General features: G+C 45.2%; 1 protein-coding gene across 3 annotated transcripts in view; it reads left to right on the plus strand.

Annotated features, from left to right (window-relative positions):
• INSC (INSC spindle orientation adaptor protein) overlaps window positions 1–22,899 on the plus strand; it is a 116,121-nt gene that overhangs the window by 38,509 nt on the left and 54,713 nt on the right. For all 3 annotated transcript variants that reach the window (XM_088791652.1, XM_088791654.1, XM_088791653.1), the window contains exons 3-5: window positions 14,623–14,968; window positions 15,954–16,006; window positions 17,133–17,256. In XM_088791652.1, coding sequence (XP_088647778.1) covers window positions 14,623–14,968; window positions 15,954–16,006; window positions 17,133–17,256 — 523 coding nt within the window. The remainder of the gene's footprint in view (window positions 1–14,622; window positions 14,969–15,953; window positions 16,007–17,132; window positions 17,257–22,899) is intronic.

A 22,899-nucleotide genomic window follows, 5' to 3' on the forward strand; every position in this document is an offset into this window, starting at 1 on the left:
CATCTTCCTACCCTGCATCACTGCCTTAGTTCAGGCTTCTGTCCTCTCTTTGTTTTATAACCATCACCTTCCAACAGGTCACCCTCCTATCTAGCATTTAACCCTGCCCTCGTTCATTTTCTAGTAACTCTCTGCACAGTTATGTGACTTCTTGGCTCTGAAATGTTTTCAGGATTAAATTCAAATTTCTGATCATGTCAGGTTGTTTGATCCACGGTCCCTGTCACTCTCTTTAGGCCCCTCCCTGGCCACGCCCTCCTAGGCTCTCAATGCTTGAGTCCAATGAAACTTCTTGTCATATTACTATTTTTAGGCCTCAAGGCCTTTTCACGTTCATGTGGAAGTCCTTTTGCCCTTGTCATTCGGGCCAGTTCCTCTCCTCTAAGAACCAGGGCAAATGTCATTTCCTTTGTGTACATATTCCCAGGCAAAGTCAGGCCCCCCCCATCTCCTGTGAGCCTAGACTCTCCTGCTCACAGCTTCTTGATGGCTGTGCGGTGTTCAGTTGATAAGAACAAGGACTCTGCGCTCTAGAGATTGGGTTCGAGTCATGGCTCCACCGCTTACTCACCAGGCGACCTCTCCCAACAGAAATCTCATCTATAAATGAGGATAACAATAGTCTCTCTCACAGGGTTGTCAGGAACACTAAAGGCGATAATATAGAGAGGGGGCTTAGAACACTGCTTGGCTCATTGCTGGAACGCAACACATTAGCAACTGTTATAATTATCACCAGATTGGAATCCTGGTGCTTTCTTCCCTCTTCGGGGTCTTGGCTGAGCTCTGGGATTTTCTTCTAGTTAGCTCTGTCCTCAGTGACTAGAACAGGCTGACAAGCAGGTACGCAGAAAACACGGGGACAGGGCTCCAGGCCTGGCCCCACAACCCACTGGCTGTGGGACTTGGTGGCCAGGCAACCCCTCCAGGCCTCTGGGCTGGGCCCCCTTTCAGAGGGCAGCCCAGCAGTGGAGCCCAGCATGTAGGAATCTGTCCCCAGAATCTCTCCACAACTGGGGATAGATAACCCTTAGTCAGAGCCTGAGGCTTGAGGGGTAGAGCAAGGGTGTGGTGAGGTACAGGGATCCCAGGGGCTCGGGCTGGAGGCTGATGCAGAGTCTGTGCCGTCTCTCCGATGGGGCAGCTCATCTCTTGGCAACCCTCTAGTGGCGACTTCTGTACTCTCACCTGCATTTTTCCAGAACCCCACAGAGGTACCAGGTTGGTAATTGACATAGTAGATCTGGGAATTCTCCTAAGTGTTCCACTTTGGCAAGTGAAAAAACTCTCCTCCAAGTAAGGAGGAGAACAGAACAGGGAACACAAAGCTAAACACTTTTTCGTCTACACGTCAGATCCCATGTGTAGCCATGAACGTTTAGGACAAGCGAAAGCTGAGTTCGTGCCTGTGAGGAGACATTTGTAATTCTACCTGACAGCACTAACATGTTGTTTGGACAGAGCACAGCCTTTTATAAAGCAGTTTGAAGTGGCGTCAAGAACATGGGGTCTAGAGTGTGATGGGCTGAGTTCAAAGCCAAACTTTGCCACTTACAAGCTCGGTGATCTCAGATACTTCACTCAACCTCTCTAAGGTTTTGCTTCCTCATCTGCAGAAATAAAATAATAAGAGGACCCTCCTCACAGGTCATTGTGAGAACCAAATGAGGTAACACACGCAAAGCTGACCCCGTGGTGTTTGGCACAGGGCCCAGCCTTAGTAAGTGTTACCAATAATGATTATGGATTTTTATCCCCCTCGAACCTCACAACACCCCAACGAGACAGACAGTGTAACAGTACAGGTGATTGTTATTCCTATGTAGTACTTAGTTCAGTTCCATAAATACACACTGAGCATCTTCAGTGTATCAGGTCCAGTGCGAGGGGTGGCAGGTAGGAGGACCCGGCAGATCCCAGCCCTGCTCTGCTTATAGTCTAGTGGATGAAGCAGGTAGTGATCAAGTGGTTAAACATTTGAGACGGGTGTCATGATGTGGGAAACACGGGACAGGAGCTCATCTAGGAGTTAGAGAAACTCCTTCCGAAGAAACATTATGGCTGAGATTTCAAAGAGGCATAGGCGTCAGCAAGGTGAGGAGGAGATGGGGAGAGAGGGGTCAGCAAGTGCAAAGTCCGGGAGGCTGGAAATCACAGCAGGACTGAAAGAGCTCAGTGTGGCTGGGGCAGTGGTCGGAAATTGAAGGAGCGCAAGTCAGGGACTGCGGCTCAGAGAGGACAAGTGTCCTGTGCAAGGAGGCACAGTTATTAAGGGGTACAAGTGGGAGGAGGACACAGATGGCGCTTCCTCAACAGGTGTCCTTGCTGGTAATATCATCATGCTGGTTCCCATACGTATATTGGCAATGCATAGACACACGCGTGTTCTTTTTAGAGGTTAAAAATGAGTCGTTCTTGAGCTAATAAAGGCCCCGAAATGTTAACAGTGCCCCCACTCTCTCTGAGGGCATCTAAAATGTCAGCATGTGACAGTTAAGAAGATGAGCTCTGAGTCAGAGAGAGGAGGCAGTTGTCAAATGCACACGCTGGCTCATTGGACTGGAAACAGTTACCTGGAGCCAAATTCATGTTCCTTGGCTTTTTGAAACAAACAACAACACGCTCTATTAGGGATCTGGACAGACTAAGGAGGGGACGAGGGCTTTGGAGTTAGGCAAACCTGGATCAAAGTCTAGGTTCTGCCATTGACTAACTATAGGAACCTATCTGAGCCTCAGTTTTTCCTCTTCTGTAAAATGGGGATAATAAACAGTGTTGCTGTGAACACAAGATAGATATTGCATATGCAAGCATTTGTTATGGCACACAGAAGGTACTCAATAAAGTTTTCTTTATAGCATGCTTGGAAATATGCTAGATATTTTTTAATTGATTTTTTAGAGTGGTCAAACCTCTTCCCTATGTTCAAATCCTCCTACAGATTGACGGAATGCCACACCCTGGAGAAATGGATGGGGCAAAGTGACTGTAGTTCCTTGATCCATGCCCCTTCACACATTACTCCCAGTTATTAGCTCTGAGGTGTGTGGTGGACCCCATTCCCCCCCCCCCCAGCATTCCTGGGACATCTAAAATGTAGAAATGTAGGATCAACTCTCTTACAATGTCACACTGAATAGTTTAATAGAAATGTTATGGAACATATATCAATGTGGGTAGGACAAATAATGAAAAAGGGGTAACAAACGCATTTTTTTCTAGCGCTACAGCTTGCAGCAGAGGGTCAGTGTAGGAGATGGCAAAGAACAATGGATCACAGAGGGAAAGAGGTCAACCCCAGTGCATTTTGCAGAGTCCATTGAAGGGGAGAAAGCCTCTTTCCTGTTTCCGGTATTGCACAGACGGGTCCGCTGCTTGTTAGGAACAGGATGACTGTGAACTGTCCAACATCACAACTGTGAAGGCTTTACACTCACAGTGTGAACTCGGAGCAGTTATGGATGGAGAGCTGGAGAGAGAGTTGTCTGCCCCTGACACAAAAGCCTGGGCCCACAGAAAGGCCTGTGCTGATACAGCTCAGCATGGGACTCAGAAGTGGGTAGGAAGCAGGGCAAAGGAAACACCGAAAGATTTGAACAAGGTCAGAGAAGGAACATTTTCTTTAGTCATAACTGACTGAGGCTTCACCAGTGCCTTTGTAAGGAGGGCTTGGAAGTTAATACCCTAACCGCACTGTAAATTATTTATGGCTTGTTGCATAAATAATTATGCGTACATTAACTGTTTAATAAACAGTTTATAATTCACTGCATAGCAGAGGTTAAGGCATTCTAAATGAACCTACGTGTTGTTTTTATAAAGCCCTTAGTGAGAGAGACTTCCAGGTGGGGTTGTAGAGAGGGGCAGGGGGGAGGGAAACCCAGCTGATTTCTGGGTAAGCTTCCTCAGATAACTCAAGAGGAATTCTCCTGTTTATTTAGCGTGAAACCCTGAGTGCTTGCAACGGTTTCCAAGGCCTGATATGATCTAGCCCGAGTCCCTTCTCTGAGTGCACTTCCTCCTAAGCTTTCCCTGGCTCCTTCCATTCCAGCCCACTTATCTCCACACTGTTTCTTGAGCAAAGCAGACACTCCCTCACCTTTGCACTGTCTGTTTGTTCTACCTGGAATGCTCAGTACCCATATTTCATCATGGTTGATTCTCGCACCTCCGTGAAGTTTTTGCTCAACTCTGATGTTCTCAAAGAGTCTTACTCTGCCACTTTTTAAAAATGGCAGTGACCTCCCTGCCTCCCACACAATCTTGTCCCTATTTATTCTGACTCTATTTTTTAATAGAAATGATTGGCTTTTAACATACTTTATATTTTTACATTTATTATATTTATTACTGCCTGTTTTATGTTGTTGTCATGTACCCTCAGGGGCAGGAATGTTTTCTTTTTTGCTTCCTAATGTATCCCAAGCAGCTAGAACAGTTCCTGGCACATAGTAGGAACTAAGAAAATATTTATTGAATGAATGAATGAATATTCAGGGTTGGACTTGCGAGAGTATGTAGGCTGTGCACTCTGCATGGATACTGGGAGGGCCTGGAAGGTTTTGGAATGCAGTTTTTTGGGGGGGCCTCGTTTATGAGAGGAACGTCCGGGACGTCTTCAAAAGAAGAGACAGTAGCTCATTAGACTCAACATGTCTCGACCTGAACCCATCTTCCTGTCTTCCAAACTTGTTTCTCCTATTCATTCAGCTGCTCAAGTTAAAATTCTGGGTCACATCTTGGACTATTCCCAGTCTTTCATCCTCCATATGAATCAGTATCCAAGTCCTGTTGATTTTATCTTTTTCATTCTTCTCTAACATCATTGCAAACATCACGAACCTTTAGAAAGAGTCAGGGTTCAGGACAGCTGTTCCAAGTTCTACCATCTTTTGTTTTTGTGTAGGGTTCAAAAACACGGTGCTCTGCTTTCCGAGAGCTCCTGGCTTTGCTTCTGCGCCTCACATTGACTGCGACCTCCTTTGTGTCTGTTGTCCCTGTACTGCTCAATTCTGGTTCTACTTCCAGAAGTTTCTTCGCCGGGTGGCATGTTGTTGTAGAAGAGATTCCTGTTGGATCAGCTTTGGAAGTTCATCATAGATGCCGTGCACTCACCAGATATGGGAGAGGACCCCCCCTTCCCTGCCTTCTAGTTTCAGTTACTATTCTCAACTTGTCCTGCTGTGCTTTGCAATCAATACCCAGTGGCTACTTTGGGGTTTTCCTCTCTTACGTGCATCAGATGCCCTCTTACTGCTGCCGTCTTCTCCCACTCATATAGATGATACCAAGCAGGTCTTGCCGCTGTAGGTGGCTTGTCCCCACCTCCTTGTCTTTTGAGGTTTGTGGGAATATTTCACCATCCAGTTTTGTTGTAAATATTATCCATGGAGTTTTGGTTTTGTTATCTAATTGCTCGGTCAGTGATGCGGGTATTTAGAGAGATTGAAAAACTATGCTCCCACCACTGCCGTCTCCCTAGAATTTTTCTTATTTCTCTTACTTTTAAGTAACTAAGTTCTGATAATACAACTTCCTTAATTAAGCTCTAATAATAACGAGCATATATAATATAGCTTGTCAGGGATTATTCTAAGCAATATCATATATGTTAATTATTATTAGGCACTACACACACTGCACACACACACACACACACACACACACACATAAGAGAAATGGTGACTGTTACAGCCTGAAATGTTTACTAGAGTCCAGACAGCTTGGTTTGACCCAGATGCAAAGGCAACCATGTTGGGTGGACCTGGCAGGACCTGGCAACTAGAGTAATATCCAGTGTAAGGTTGCTAAAGGAAGAAAGGATGATGGACTCATTCAATGCCACCTTGTGGTTGGCTGAGCTAATCTTTTTTGGGGGACTGTACATGAGTTGATCTGTGGGGACTCCTAGAAGTGCTTGAGACTTATGGAGCATAATGTTGGAATGAGAGTGAGGTTGGGTTATATTTGTTTATGTCTGTCTCTTCCCTCAGACCATGTTAGCTTCCTAAGGGCAGGTGGAACTCACTAGCACAAGGTCTGGCACATGATCAGGATCAAATGTGTGTCATTGAATCAGCTGACCAGGGATTGCCTAAGAGATACTGCTTTATGTTTTAAATTGTGTAAAGCTGGTTGAGAATATTTTATGTTTGTTACTGGTGTCATATGGGGACAGACACTTCCCCTAGGAGCTCAGATCTCCCTTTAGCCATTTCCCCAGAGCTTGAGTAGATATCCCCACATCTCACCAGAAAACCACTTACCTGTAAGTGCTGAGAATTGGGACGATGGGTGTCAAGGGTCCAAGCTCTATCTAACCAGGGCATTGCTTTAGTGGAATACAGGAATGTTGGCAAAATGACTTCTATGGACGGTCTCTCTGGTTCTACTGATACCTGCTCCAAGTATTTCTATTTAAAAAAACACACAAAATAATGTGTTATCATGTCTTTTGGCCAACTCTCAATCTTTTATCACAGTGCAGGGAACTTACCTATACTTTTCCTGACATAACCAAAGAGAATCTGCATCTCCTGAGATGTAGTCCCAGAATGGAAGAGGAGGTGAGTTCAGTGGGTTCCTGTGTGCCAGGCTAGGACACTCTTGCTTACCTCGAGTAACACCCTGCAAGTTCACAAAACACTTTCAGCTGGCGTGGCAAGGCTTGCAATCCATGTTACCCAGGCAGTCTCTGGTTTCCTTGATTCAATTAAATATTTATTGATACCTACTATGTGTCAGACCCTGTGCTGAGTGCTGGTGACGCTGAGATAAATCAGAAAGTGCCTGCCTTTGAGGACATCTCAGTCTGGTGGAGGAGAGAGACAGGTGGAGAAACTATAGTATGGTGGGTGGGTACACAGTCTTTGGAATCAGGCTGCTTGCAGGGAGTTCTGGCTCTCTTAAGTCGTGTAAGTCGTTTGCACCTCTGCATTTTCATCTGTAAAATGGAGAGAATAAGAGTGTGCACTTAATCAGGTAATTGTGAGAATAAAATAATGCATGATAAGTGCATAGCCCTTGGGGCACTGTAAGAGTCCACTAAATATTATTACTGACATTTTTTGTCTACTTGCCCTTTTCCTGTGACTCCACAACTGCTTTTCATCCTGGTCTCTTTTTTTTTTTTTTTTTTTTATCTAAACACAATTATATTATTATCTTAATGATTTAGTTGTAATGGCAGCTTGGTTGCAAAGCATGCTGGGAGAAGTCAGGCTGGGTAGGAGACACATACATGCTTTGAACAGCCAATCCATCTTGCCCTCCACCTGCTGATGGGTCGGAAGCCCCTGGTGTCTTCCCTTGTCTTGGCCAGAGCCGCCCTTGTACCTCAGTGGGATGCTCCTCCTTGACAGGAGCTGGGGACTAGCTTCTGAGTGGGGTTAAGAGCAGGCAGGGATCCATGACTTTACTTCATCTGTTCGGTTTATTCTTCTCAGTGTGCTTGGCTGCTGCTTGGGGAAAAGAAGGAGGTATTTGTTTAAACAAGCTCTAGAAATAGAAGTTTATTTTAAGCTCATTCTTAAAGAAAACCATATTCTCCTTTCCCCACAGGCGCCTCTGTCCATTCTCATTTCTGAGGCTGTCACCCAGGAAGGAGCTCCTGCCCCTGGACAGCAGGGAGTGGGTGTGGTCTGAAAGCTGTAATTACATCTCTGGGACCCAGGATCCTGGTCCACCCTCCACCGAGGAGCTTTAGGCAGAGTCAGGGGCTCACAGCTTCCCTTCAACTTCCTGTTGCTCATAAGCAGCCCCAAAGTTCTTGCTGGGGAAAAGGGTCCTTCCTGCCCCCTACTTCCCCACCCCCCGTTAAGGTGACTTCATCTTGCTCTCTGTTCCTCTATTTTTTTTTTTTTTTTTTTTGAGGGGTGAGCAGAATGGGAAGCAGTAAAGCACAGAGATTAAGAATAGACTCAAGTCAGAGAGACCAGGATTTTAATCTCAGTGCTGCTACTTTCTACCCAATCATCTGTAAAATGAGGATAACAACAAGACCTAACTCAGACAATTGTTCTGAGGGGTAAATCAACTAATTCATGTGAGGCTCTAAGCACAGTGCTCGGCATGTGGAAGAGGCTCAGTAAATGCCACGATTATTGTTACGGGTGCTAACGTGTTGCACACGGGGAAGGGCAGCCAAGAGAACGAATATTTTTGAGCATTTCCTTTGTGCCATGCAATGTCCTAAGCCCTTTACATTTTCGCCATTTAATTTAATTCTTTCATCCACCTGGTATAGAAGGTTCTATTAGTATCTCTGTTTTACAAGTGGAGAAAGTGAGGCTCAGAGAGGTTAAGGAACTTCCTTAAAAGACTAACGTCTATTGTCAAACATCAGGATACTGGTTGTCCTGGTTGAGGAGTGACCAGAAGAGGGCACAGGGAGACTTCCGGGAGGCTGGAACTATTTTGTGTATCTGGCTCCTGGATCCATGGGGTGTGTTGACCTTATGAAAATTCATCAAGCTGCAACTCGGTATTACGATTTGTTCACTTTTATGTACATATGTTATTTCAATAAAAATTTCAGAAACGGGAAAAAATAAATAGCGGCAACAGGAGCAGCCTGCCTCTGAGCCGCAGAGCCAGCTCTTCTCCCCCCGCAGGCTGACGTGAAGCCTTGGCCTGTGCAGCTCCTCTTATGCTCAAGACCCTTACACAATAGACTCTTCTGTCCCTAGGAAGCTCTGGTTCAAGGCCTGTTCAGGCAATTAAGGCAGGAGCCAGATCATCATGACCAGTCTGAGGGCCTGACTCTGCCAGAGGGAGGCCACCCTGAGGTCGCCATGCATAGAAGGCGTGGGCCCAAAAGGCTGGCTTTGGATTCAGCCATTGGTGGTCTCAAGGGCAGATAATGGGACCTACTGGAAGACAAAGCCATCTCGGCTTGTCATGTTTCTTGCCCCCGAGAGAGCAACCCCCTTTTTTTCCACTTCTAGGTTTTGGATGAAGCTTTCACTCCTGGCTCCTTAGTCAGGTTCCACCTACCCGCCCACTGGGGCTTGGATTCTCTAGGTTTCCCTTCCATGGGGCACATGACAAAGCCTGAGAGACAGCTAGTTTCCGCTTATTGAGTGCTTGTGGTTGGGGAAGAAGCAAGGGAAGTGAGATTCTTTCTGAGGGGTGGGGTAGAAAACCCTTATGCCTGTCATCTGGACACCACCTCCCTCACCAACCCCTGTGTTTGTTAAAGGCACTTTTTAATTTTAAACTAATTTTAGAATTACAGAAAATTGCAAAGATAGTCCAGTGTTCTCATACACCCCACACCCAGTTCCCTCCATTGTTCAGGTCTTACATGAGCCAGGTACATTTGTCACAACTAAGGAAGAAAGCCCTGGCCTAGTACTATTAACTAAATGCCAGACTTTATTCAGATTCTGCTAGTTTTTCCATGAATGTTGTTTTTCTCTTTGGGAATTTCATCCTGGATGTCCTATTACACTTAGCTATCATGTCCCCTTCGTCTCTGGTCTATGACAGTGTCTCAGGCTGCCCTGAGGTTTTGGTGACCCTGCAGGTTTTGAAGAGTACTGCTCAGGTATTTTGTAAGTGTCTCAATTTGGGTCTCTGATGTCTTTCCCATGGTGAGATTGAGGGTATATGTTTTGGGGAAGAATGCCACAGAAGTGAAGTGTCCTTCTCATCACGTCATATCAGGGGTATATGCTGTCAACATGGCTTATCAAGTGGTGGGTTTCGCTTTGATTACTTGGTTAAGGTGGTGTTTGCCTTAAGGTTCCTTCACTGCAAAGTTACTTTTTTCTCCCCTTTACTCTTTTCTTTGGAATTGAGTCGTTAAGTGCAGCCCATGCTCACGCCTCATCCCATCTCTTTTTAATCATCGAGTGTATCCGACGCAAGACCTGTAAACACTCCCACATATCTGAGTATTTGCGCAGGTAGAGATACACAAACTCACACTCAGACACCCAGACTCAGGCATGCAGATAATACAGACAGACACCCAAATGAGTTCATAACCGCAAACACACAGTCAGAGGCACAAATACTCAGATACTGGAGAAATCAATAGTTTTGTCATCCCATTTCTCTTACCAGCAGAGCGATAAATCAATTAGGATTTTAATTAACGAAGTATCTGAAATCCCATTTTCTTTCTAATTTGTAACGATCTTAAAGAGTGAGAACTGACATGCCTCCAGGCAAGTTGGGGGTGGAGGGAGTGACATAAATGTGAGTTCTTGATCGACTCAGGCCTCGGGTCTTTCTCCCTTTTTCTCCCTTCCTGACACTTTCATGGTCCTTTCCCATCCAGGTCAGAAGTAAGGGGGCGTGACTATCTCCCGCCTGAAGGTCCTAGAGCTCTTCCACAGGGTGACATGCTGAAAACCCAGCCCAGCACCACAGGGTTACTTGTGCCAGGTGCTGTGATCTAGTAGTCTTTCCATCCCACCAGCCTTCACCTCTGTCACCCTGCCCTGCCACCCTTTGATAGTGTCTCAGAACTTTCGGTGTAAATGCCCAACCCCGACTTGGGCATTCAAATCTTCTCAAGATCAGGGTCCTGGGCGTCTTTCCTGCTTTCCCTCTCACTGCTCTCTCTTTTCCAGAATGCATAACTCCAGATCAACTGACCTACTCATTGTCCCATTGTCTGCCCCACCTTGGAATGTGCTTCCACTGTCTTCATGTGTGAAGCCACCTTCTCCAAGCACCTTTCCCTGATCTCCAGCTGGTAGGGACAGCTCCCTTCTTTGAATTCCCAGAAAACCTTTTCTCTAAGCGATGGCACTGACTCAACTTTGCTCAGTTATTTGTGTACTTGTAGTTTAGAAAAGGTTCTTTTCATTACAAGCCATAGAAAGTAACTTTTGGACTGACTCTGCAGTCCCTAATTGAAGTTGCCATCACATTCATGATGTAACTCTAGTTTCTGTAACTCTTGGTTCTAAGTTTCACAGTTTGGGGAGAGGGAATTGGATCAGTGCAGCTTGGTTCAGGAGCCCACCCGTGGATCAACCACCAACTATGGCTGGGGGCATTTTCACAGCACAGACACCAGTGGCGGATTACTTCTATGTTTGGGAGGAGAGACCTTTCCCAAAGAGAATGGAAAAGCTGAAGCCCAGGTTGCCGCACCAGGAGGGAGCTAAATGTAACTTGTCTTTGCTATTGACAGAAGAAGGAGGATGCTCCGAAGCCAAAAGCAACAGATGTCCACTGCAAAGTGTTTGTGGAGTGCATGAGTCAGTGAGCGAGTGACTGGTGCGTTTGCTGCCTGTTAAAAGCCGCTAGATCAGTTTGCCTCCCAGTTCTCTGTCTCTAGAACATGATGATCATATGGTTTTCCATCTTCTATGTCCCCTTTCCGATCGCGTTCATCTTGGGGCACTCTCTGGGCGGCCTGAGTGGTGGAGGCATATGGGGTCTTCTGCAGAGGTACAGCATCCAACACCTGCTCATTCACTGGTGTGCGTTTACTGAGTAGCTGGTATGTATATGTCGGGCACTGGCAATTAACCAGATGTCATATATATATATGTGTATATATATATATATATATATATATATATATATATATATATATTCAATATTATTCTACTTCAGCTTCAGGTGTACAGTGCAGTGGTCAGGCATCTACACCGTCTATGATGTGATCCCCCTGATAAGTCCAGAACCCATCTGACAATTTAAAATGAGTGGATCAGAGAAGGCTCACTGAGAAAGAGACATGTGAGCCAAGATTTGAAGGACTTGAGAGGCAAGCCGTGTGGCTATCTGGGGGCAAAGTGTGTGAGGGAGAGAAAACAGCAAGTGCAAAGGCTCTGGGGCAGAAGTGTCCTTGAGACGTATGAGGAGTAGCAAGGATGTCAGAGTCAGCCAGGCCGCGAGAGGGACGGAGGACATGAGGTGAGAGCAGTGGAGGGTGGGGGCAGATCCTGGGAGGCTGTGTAGCCCAAGGTGAGGACTCGGCCTTCATTCCGAGTCAGGACCGCGCACACAGGGCGCCGATGAGGCCAGCTAGGTGCGGCAAATGTATCAGGTAGAACCGAAATGATAAAGGTTTGCTCCAATCACCATGGTTACATCATGTCTTCATAGTTACTGTTGTTTAATGAGAAGGAGCTGAACTTTCTGAACGATGCAACTGTTGGACTATTGGGCTTTAAAATCTAATTTTAAACCACAAAGCTTATAATGTATAACCAGGGAAATTGTACATGTGGTTTCTTATAGAAAATTGCCTTTTACGTTAGTAAAAACAAAAACAGACCAATACCCTTTCTCCCTCTCCCTTCATGAAAATAGCTATTACATTTTGTAAATAAATTGAATGTATATGTGCATATATAGAGAGAATGAATATACATACACACAAATATATATACACACAAATATATATATATGAGACAGAGAGACACAGAGAGAGAGAGAGTTACCTGAAACACTAGCACCCTGCTACTCATTCTATCTTTATGAACTCATATTTAACTTTACATAAGTGGGGTTGTATCACATGTACTCTTTGATTGTAGACAATTTCTACTCTTCTACATCTTATTATCACTCTCTCAATCCTCCATTCTATGGCATGAACCCCCAGGAGTAGAATTACAATTAATAACTATTGCCACATTGGCTTCCCAAAACAGCAATGCTCCCCATCCCCCCAAAACGTAGGATATATATATATTTACTCCCCTGTGTGAGTCCTCAGTGCCCCCTGCACCACTGTCCCCTGCGTAAGTAAAAATTCCTGAGGCTTGAATAGGGGTGCTTCTAAAATTTGGCCCCAGCCTCCCTTCCCACACCTCTCCCTTTTCCATCTCTCCCCAGCTCTTAGCACCCTTGCCATAAACACTTGCTACAGTCCAGGCACACTCAAGCTCCCTATTTCCCAAACGTACCACTCTCTTTTACAATCCCCTGGCCTTACACAGACAGTTCTCTCAGGTGGGGATCCCCTTTCTTTCTTCTCTACCTGGCAAGCTCCTACTCACCCTGCAAGACCTGGCTCTAATGTTACTTTTTCTGAAAAGCCTCAGCCAGAGCTCATCAGCTGCTCCCCAGAACCCCCATACCCCCTCGTGCATCCTCCTTTGGGGCACTAACATTCTATTGTAATTGGTGTGTTTGTTTGAACTCACGGGATGTAAAGAATAGCAAGGGGGATATAGTCAATGGTATTGTAACAGCTATACACGCTGTCAGAGGGGCAGTAGGTTGGGGGGAGATCATCACATTGTGAGGGGTGTGAAGGTCTAACTAGTACGTTGTTTTGTACACCTGCAACGAATAAAAAAAATAAATTGCTATGCCTACTCCCCCTTCCATTCCAGCACTCTCCTGATCCTTCTTTCTTATTCTCTTGCCCTTCATAGCATTTACCACCTCCTCCAACATAGTACATGCATTGCACACTTATTTTGAAAATTAGTTTGAAATTTGACTGTCCTCTCATGTGAATGTACCCTTCGCAAGGGAGATGATTTTTATCTACTTGTTTGCTGTTATAGCCCAGGGCTTAGAACAATACTTGGCACATAGTAGGCCCCACGTATGTATCTGTAGAATGAGTGAATGAGCAGTCCAGGTGGAGAATAGCTGGAGGCAGGCAGAATTAGCAAGAGAAATAGTGCTTACAGGACTGCTGTAAGCCAAAGACAAAGGGCCTTGAGCCCAGCCTTAATGTTTACCTGTGCATGTCTTCTGTTGTAATCGTCAAATGATGTTGAAATCTGTTATTTTTAAGTTTGTCGCTACTTTGTCTTGATTCTTCAGGCAGATCAGAAGCTCTGTGAGAGTGGAGGCTTGGCGTGTTCATCTCCACTTTTCCCGCAGTGCCTGGCATTTACGTGATATTAAAGATGAGGCACTCAACAAATGTTCAGTGTTTCATTAGCGATGATATCACTGAACTCTATTTGACTACATGGATTTTAGAGTAAACTTTATTTGGTAAAGATCTTGGGGATTGAATCTATATTCTTCTGCTGTTGGACTAAATAGTTAATTTTGTTCCATTACAAAATGCTCGTGATAGAAAATTTGGAAATTAGAAAAAAGTTGAAAAAATTTTAAAAAGCCTTTAGTTTCACCACCCATAAAAGAATCATTAGCATTATAATCTGTCCTTTAAATATTTTTTTCCAGGTAGAGCTCTTTAACATAATTATAATAATTGTGTTTACATTTTTGCACACTGCTTTCCCCACTTTATAAATGCACACTTTTTTCTTTGCTATCAACTTTTGGAAAGCATTATTTTAAATAAGGGCACACTCCATAGCCAAGTAGCTGTACCATAGCTTACTTAACATAACCAATATTTACACTATTTCCAGTTTCCTCTTTTTATAAAGATCATGTGCTACTCTGCAGACATTGCCTGTTGTTTGTCTGGACATCTGCCCCCAAAACTTCTGTGCCTCAGTCTTATTCTTTGTAAGAAAATAATGAGAACTAAGAGGATTAAGGTAAGTGAACGTAAGAAACAGCAATGAAGATAGAGTAGGTGTTCAGTTAACTCAGTTGGCTTGGAATTGAAACCAACTGATTGAAGATAGAGTAGGTGTTCAGTTGGCTCAGTTGGCTCGGCCTTGGCCACTGAGGAGTGTTGCTGGCCTTCCTGGCACTGTTCCCTGGCTACAGGCTGCACCTGATGCAGGTGGACTCAGTCCAGCGCTGGATGGAAGACCTGAAGCTCATGACCGAGTGCGAGTGCATGTGTGTCCTGCAGGCAAAGCCCATCAGCCTAGAGGAAGATGCCCAAGGTGACCTTATCCTGGCGGGGGGTCCTGGCCCTGGAGACCCCCTGCAGCTGCTGCTTAAGCGGGGCTGGGTCATCAGCACCGAGCTGCGTAGGATCGGGCAGAAGCTGGCCCAGGACCGCTGGGCACGTGTCCATAGCATGAGCGTGCGTCTGACGTGCCATGCCCGCTCCATGGTCAGTGAGTACAGTGCTGTCAGCAGGAGCTCCTCACAAGAGATGGGCCAGGTCAGTTGTCCTGGGATGGGTGTCGGTGGAATGGGGATGCCTTCTAGAAGAGTGGGTCTGAATTGTGTGGCATTTGAACTCTTCCTGCCCCAGGGACCACCTTCCTCTTCCAATAAAGCTGAGGAGACAGTAAGGACCTTTATTGAGTATGCACTCTGGGCTAGGGATTATGCTAGGCCTTTTTACGCACATCTCATTTAACCTGCACAGTCTCTGAAGCAGACATAACCACTATGAGAGGCTGGGTAATGATGAAGTATACCCACTTTCATGCCAGACTGCCTAGGTTCAAATGTCAGCTCTGCTGTGTGACCTTGGCAAGTTACTCAACTTCTCTGTGCCCCAGTTTCATAATCCTTATGACTGTAATCATATTTATTTCCTAGATCTGTTGTGAGGTCTGAGTTATTATATATAAAACATTAAAAACAATTGATTTAAAATATTAGCTAGTACTATTGTCCTTACTTTATAGATGAGGAAACAGAAATTCAGAGAGCTTAAGTAACTTGCCCAAAGTTATGCAGTGAATGGTGCAGCCTCATTCAACTTAAGCCCTTTTGATTCTAAAGCTCATGACTTTGAATCTTCTCCAAGCCTAAGTGAACCATTGAAAATCCCCATTATCATTTCTTTCCTTTGGCATTTCCTTTCCACCTTAATGCTTCACACTTTTCCCTGCTCCGCTTTGCAGACAGTAAACTTCTATTCATGCTTTGAAGCCCAGTTCAAATGCCCCTTCCTCTCTGAAGCTTCCCAGATTCCCTGGCATACCTAGCGGCTCAGTTTTCGTTTTCTTGAACTCCCAAAGCAGCTGGTGATGATTTCTTTTGCCACTCATATCATACTGTGTTATAGTTTACGTGCTTGTTTCTCAAATCAGATGATTTGATTCTTTGTCTTTATGCCCGAGAGGGCCCAGTGCCGCAACTGGTCCTCAACTGTTGCTTATTGAATTGAATAAAATTGATCTATTTTTCTACAGATTGAGAAGCTGCTAATGGAGAAGTGCTCAGAGCTCTCAGCAGTCACAGAGAGGTAAATCTGGATGATGGGTAAATCTGTACAGTCCTCAGGCAGGGGAATGTGTGGCATCCTCTCTCAGAGGGAGAGTGGGAGTAGGGGGTGCTGGAGGTGTCCTGGGAGTTTCTTTTTGCTGAATTTTATCAGCAACCTTGAAAGATTCCCTTGGGCTTTTTGGCCCCATTTTCAGGCCCTAGGGAGACTTTAAGAGGCAGAGGAGAGGCCTGGGCATAGGAAGAAAGGATTCTTGAGAGTCGGTAACAAGGAAAAGGTTTCCCACAGCTTTGGGAAGCCGCCTGGTCCCCAAAGTCAAGGCGAGGTGAAAGCAGACACTCACACCTTTACACTCACATACACATAGACAGGATTTCAAAGACACTCACTTGCTTATACGCAGATTTATCAACACACACTCGCACAGTCACAGAAATACTCTCATGCCTTCTCTGTATCTCACACACATACACATACATCCTTTGCACTCAGACATATACACACACTCAACCTCATATGTACGCACGCCCAGTTATATGCTGACACTCTCCCTCATCCTTTTCAGCCCCCATGTCCTGGAAGAAGAATGTGGAACCTGGCATCCTTAGGGCCCCCATCAGGACTTTGGCTTTGCAGCGTGGAGCATTCTCAGGCTATAGGGCTAAATGGGAGCATGATCCCCAGCTGTTTCTCCTGTCTGAGAAAAAACCCTCCAAGTTCCTTTCTGAACACTGTAGGCAGCCATTCCTTAGCAGGCACTGCCATATACCTTTGCAGTGAGCACCTGGCACTCAGTACCTGCCCTCTGCTGCTCCTACCCCCCCATTCCTAGGCTCCCGCTACCACGATAACAGGTTCTCCCAGGGGGAAACCCAGAGGTAGGCTTTGGCTGCTTTCCAATGGCCTTTCTTCCTGGTGACATGAACTGTTAGCTCCCACCTCAGGCCAGCGCTTATCTGAATAGTAGGAGGCCAACTGTGAGCCAGCTAAGGAACACCCCCTCTCTGACTCCCGCGGAGTTGATGCCTTTTCCCAGGCCACTCGCACCACCACTAGGCCTGCAGCAGGCCCAGATCTGGGCCCTGCAGTGCTCTGGGCTGACCACCTGCCCCGTCCAGTGGCCCACCCCTTCATGTCTTTTCCCTAGGTGCCTCCAGGTCGAAAATGAGCACATCCTGAAGTCGATGAAGGCCTGTGTGAGTGAGACCCTGAGCACGCTGGGCCAGCACTTTGGCCAGCTGCTGGAGCTGGCCCTGACTCGGGAGGTGCAGGTCAGTGCAGGCGGGCTGTGGAGAGGGGGCGGGGCGGGAGAACTGGGCCAGGCTGGGGGAAACTCTGAAGTGGCCTTTTATGGGGGACATCCTCCTCAGACCCCCGAGTGAACTCCAGCACCTGAGCGACAGGATTGTCTGAGCAGAGCAGAGGCTTCCCGAGCTGTTAGCCCAGCTCTGCATTTCCCACACGTGAAACCTGGAGCCCAGAGAGAGAAGACACTTATCCAAGGTCACACCGCAAGGCGGTGGCAGAGCCTGACATCTCTCAATGGCACTGTCAGTATTGTCCCACTTGTATCTTCTCTATTGAATTACTGCCACAGTGCACACACTGGAATTTTAGCATCCCGCAGGAGTTAGGTATCTGCACGGAACAAGCTGATTCTGCAATACTGGCAATAGGGAAGAATCTAGAAAGTTTTATAGTTTAGTCCCTGCCCCTAGGCAGGCTCCTGCTTGATGTCAGAGCGTGATTCTGGAAGACCTGCTTTCAAACTGTGGCTCACCACAGGACCTTGGTCCCCTTCCTCAACCTCTTAGCCTCATTTCCTTCATCTATAAAGTGCAAACCTTCCCCAGAAAGAAAGTGAGAGGACTAAGCAAACAACATATGGAAAGCGCTTAGCACAAAGTTCCGGACAAATACGTGTTATTTCTCTCTCTTGCCTTTTCCTATTTTAAAAGCCTTCCAGAAAAGCAGATTCCATAAGGTTTTCATTATGAAAGGTATTTACATGTTATTTATAGTTACAGAAATATTGTGTTACATATTTGCCATTCTTTTCCCACCACCAAATAAAAGCCTTCCACAAATAACAAATCCCTTTTGCATTTTGGCTTTTCTCCAAACTCAGCCTCTCTCCGGAGGCCAGACTTTGCTTCCTCTCTCTCCCGTGTGTCTGGTTCATGTCGCACAGGCATAGGTCTCTCTGACCTGGCTCGCCTGCGGGACGATGCCATCTCACCCTCCCAACCCAGACCTATTCTCTCTGTTTTGAGAGTCTGGGACAAGAAAAAGGAAGGGCCAGGGCTGGGGTGCTGGGGCCCCGTACTCAGTGCTGATGAGTAAATGCTGACAGTCCCACGTAGGGGTAGGCAGTGTGCTTCAAGCTGGGGCCAGTGTCCCAGACTGAACCATCAAGTTCCAGAGGGATTCACTGGGACGTGGGGGCCAAAAACGGGTGAAGAAGTCAAGAGAGTGATGAGTGACGAAGTGGGAGGTGGGGAGGCGTGGAGCCTGGACGAGTTTTTGAGCAGGGAAACAGGTCCCTGCTGATGATTTTTAGGCCATGTTTGTGCCCTTTTGCCTAGAAGTATTTGGTTCAATTAAAAGAGCTGAAATGGAAGAGTTGTGTTGGAATGCAAAAAGAAGCCAGCTGGATTTGGAAGTAGCTGGCAGCTCTTTTATCTGGGGAGCAAAGGGTGTCTTTTTGATGCTCAAGGTCACAGAATCCAGGGAAAAGCTCCCTGGGTTTCCAAGAGCCTCTTTGGCCTTTTGGATGATGTATCTAATTTCTTCTAAAAGGTCTTTGCCTGTTTATAGTATTTCTTGTCTAAACTGTAGCTTCCATAGACAGGGATTTGGGGGTGTTTTTTTCATGGATATATGTCTAGTGACTAGAACAGTACCTGGCATACAACAGGCACTCAATAAATATTTACTAATGAATAAACATCGAGCAGTATATTCCAAACTTATATAGTCACAGATCTTTATTCTTAAAGAGCACCCATTCAGTTATTCTGGGATGCTGGTGCTTCAGAAAATGCAATTTGGGAAACTTTTTGTCCCTCCACTAGGGAGGCAGGTAAGCTTTGAGAAGAGAAACAGTGCTCTTCCCACTCGCCCACACCCTATCCCCACCCCCCAAAATAATGGTGGAGCGGTGCTTACAACAAGGGCAGTGATAACCGACCACTCCTCTGCACTGGTTGGCTCCATTCCGGAATGTTGTGTCCAGTTCCAGAACTCAGATATGTCACTGGCAATGATTGTGCTCAGAGAAGGTTCTGAGGAGGGTGGGGAAGGGCCAAAGCTCAAGGTGTGTGTGGAATGGGTGGAGGAGCAGGGGATTGTTCCTCACAGGATGGACACTTGGCTACCTCCAAAGTTCTGTGCTCTGGGACCTCAAAGAGAAGAAAGATCTTGGGCCAGGGGAGTGAATCTAAGGACATTCCATGTAAAACGGAGTTTGGGGAGCAATAAGGCTGCCCCGCAATGGAAGGGGACGGCTTAGGAACTCCCTGTCACTGAGATAGGCAGATCATGTCTGGGAGGCCATCAGCAGTAGATGGAGGTTGGACTGAGTGACTTGCAAGGGTTCTTCCAGTCTTGATAGTACACAGTTCTAGGAATGTGCACATTGTAGGGTAGTGGACTGAGCATGGAGTTGGAGGCATATCAGGGTTCAAATCCTGACTGTGCTACTTACTGAATATGCAGAATTGGGCAAGTTACTTAATTTCCCTGACCCTCACTTTTCTCACCTCTACAGTAGGTTGTTAGGATTAAATGAGACAACACATAAGTCATTGGTGGCCCTCTTCTGATTGCGTCAACTGCTTTATTCACTAGAAACCAGCAACAAGCTTTGCTAAAAGAACTCCTAATCACCTAATTCATTGTTTATTAAGATAATTTAACTCCTTGGTAGATATGGAAACATTTAAGGCTTAAATGTTAGGAGCCACCAAAGGAAAATTAAATAGCTTTGATAATTAGTCTATCTGGGAATAAAGGATTAGCCATTTAGGAAGTGAAGGGAGAAGATGACTTATAAAACCTGATTTACTTGAAGACGACTTCTAGGGGACTCTCCATTGACTCTCACCTCTCCCTGTGAATCCTTGACTCAGCTTCATGTGACTAGATGTTATATTCATTCATCCTTTCATCCCGTCCATCAGTTTTTATTTTAGTTTAAAATAGCACCTTTCTTCTAATAAAACTGATTGGGGAATATGTCTTTGGCTCTGTGGCTCAGTGAGCTTGTTAAAACTTTATCTCACAGCTAAATGTCCCCTCCCTGTCTCAGGCAGAGCTAGACAACCTCAGGTCTCACCTGAGAGACAAGCACCGATCCTGTGACAAAGTTCACACCAGAGGGACACTTCCTAAGAGGAGAAGGGCAGGCACCCAGCTGAACATACTCAGTTCCCTCTTCCAAACTCACTAACTCATCCCTACCTTCTCAGCAAGGTGACATGGAGGGGTAGGGAGTGAAGCCGTAAGAGGTGTGGTTGCTGACAACCCTACCTAGGAGAACAGAAAGAGTGGGGACCAAGTGTACCCCTTAATAATTCACAGCTTTTTTTCAGTTAACTTATTTGCCTTATCCATTAGGCTATGGTCAGGCAGGAGTGTAGCTAGGCCCCTTGGAGGAAGAGGTCAGCTGCCTGTGGGGCAATCCTTTCCCATCGTCAGGAAGTCATTTCCCCAAATGACAACTCCTACTGCTTTGTGGATCCTTCCGGAATCACAGTGGGCAATTTAGACTTTGCTCCCAGCAGGCTCGGAAACGACTCATTATATTACATTCATTAAATTAACGCTAAGGATGCTTTGTAACTAAAGCTCAAAATTTGCTGTCCTGATTTATTTCCCACTCTCAGCTTTTGCTCAGCTGTGTTGTCCAATATAGGTAATTAGAGGCTGCGGTATGATTAAATGGCAACACAAAGATAATCCAAACATACTTGCCAGATGAGAACTATAAAGATGTCCAAAATTTTAATATAGTCTCCTACCTCATGTTAAAGTTGCCTGGGAGGAAATAAAGTGAAAGAAAAACAAAAGAAAACAACAACAACAAAAATGGAATCCCTTTACCTTAGGAGTAATTCAGGGACTCCAGGCAACGTCTTATTCCAGGACTCCATCCTTATTGCCAAGGGCCTTACAGATAGACACTCATGTGTAGCTGGGAGAAGTAGGGTGGTGGCAGCTGCTGCAGCAGCATGTCACAGTTTATTTCCGTTGTCCACAGTTCACAGTTCACAAGGATTTGTGAACATACATTCACTGGGGGATGTATGTACAATGTTTACCATAAATGGGAGAAAAATGTCTCCTTTCTCATAGAGGGAATTCGACAAGTTTTCATTTTCCTGCAAAGTTAGGCATTTGTAACTCGTCCACAAGGACTTGCTTGTTGTGTATTCTGCCCCATCCAGCACTGTCAACATTTCTTAATTTCTAGCTCCCCTCTAAATGCTGTGTCTCTGCCACCCCAGGCTGCTCTGATTTGGGCTCCTTGAAGTGACTTAGGATCTTCAAAACACTTCAAATGCACAGCATTCTCCAGGTTTCCAAAGACGTCCCAGGAGAAGTGCATATAGTTTTAAGGAAACTAATTTCCAGATCTTCAATTTTCATTTTTTTTCCTAAAATGATCATCCCAATATTACATAGAGTTTTTTAATAGCCCTTCTATTAGTTTTCAAAAGAAAGGCGTACTCATCACTCATCTCAAATCTTACATTGCATTGCCAGGCTGTGCAAAAAGAGAGTGGGGAGATCAAGCAAGGAAGAACCCTCATTCATGAGCCACAAAACCTTAGGCCTCCATGAATTGTTTTACACATATTTCTATGGAGAAAGGCACTAGAAATGTGTATTTTGCGCAGTGTGGGGATTTTCTGAATTCAGATGGTAGTGTGTGTGTGTGTGTGTGTGTGTGTGTGTGTGTGTATGTCGGAGGGTGGTTATAAAAGTTTCCAATTTATCTTATCCCTCCCATCTCCACTTATTCTCAAATCATGCATGGCTCTTAAGGGACATTTTCTTTAAATAAAGCAAAGAGAGCCCTGGTAAGACACATTGAACCCTAAAACTGGCTTTTTTGTGGCACATAATTAAATGCAAGCAATTTCTTTCAGCTATATTTCATATTCAACTCTATGTCATTAGCCATGAAGAAGAGTATCTTTGAAGAGCCCCAAATTCTAAAGGTTAATGAAATTGACTCTGATTTTATTTTCATTTTTTAAAAATTTTTCTTAAAATTTAGCTAACATACAATATTATATTAATTTCAGGTGTGCACTGTAGTTAGTCAACATTTATATACCTAAAGAAGTGGTCACCATGATAAGTCCAGCAACCGTTTGACACCGTACCACACTATCACAATATTATTGACTATATTCTCCATGCTGTACGTTACATCCCCATGACTTACTTGTTTTATACCTGGAAGTTTAAACCTCTTATTCCCCTTTACCTCCCCCCCTTTTACTTTTTCAATTACAGTTGACATTCAATATTATTTTATACTAATTTGAGGTGTACAGCATAGTGGTTAGACATTTACATAATTTAAGAAGTGATCTCCCTGACCAGTCTTGTACTCACCTTGGCACTATACATAGTTATTACCATATTATTGACTATATTTCCTGTAGATACCGAGAGCATTTTGATGGCTGCCAGATGAAAGTGGGAGTTAGAGGAGTGAGTGAAAAACGGGGGAGGCATTAAGAAGTACAAATTGGTTGTTACACAGTAGTCATGGGGATGCAGGGTATAGCATAAGGAATACATTCAATAATATTGTAATAACCATGTATGGCGTCATGTGGGTACTAGATTTATTGGAGTGATAGATAGGAGGGGGGTTGGGGGCAAGGTGAAAAAGGTGA

The sequence above is a fragment of the Rhinolophus sinicus genome, chromosome 14, assembly GCF_057876585.1.
Source record: "Rhinolophus sinicus isolate RSI-liver-muscle chromosome 14, RSI-T2T, whole genome shotgun sequence".
Classification (NCBI taxonomy): domain Eukaryota; kingdom Metazoa; phylum Chordata; class Mammalia; order Chiroptera; family Rhinolophidae; genus Rhinolophus; species Rhinolophus sinicus.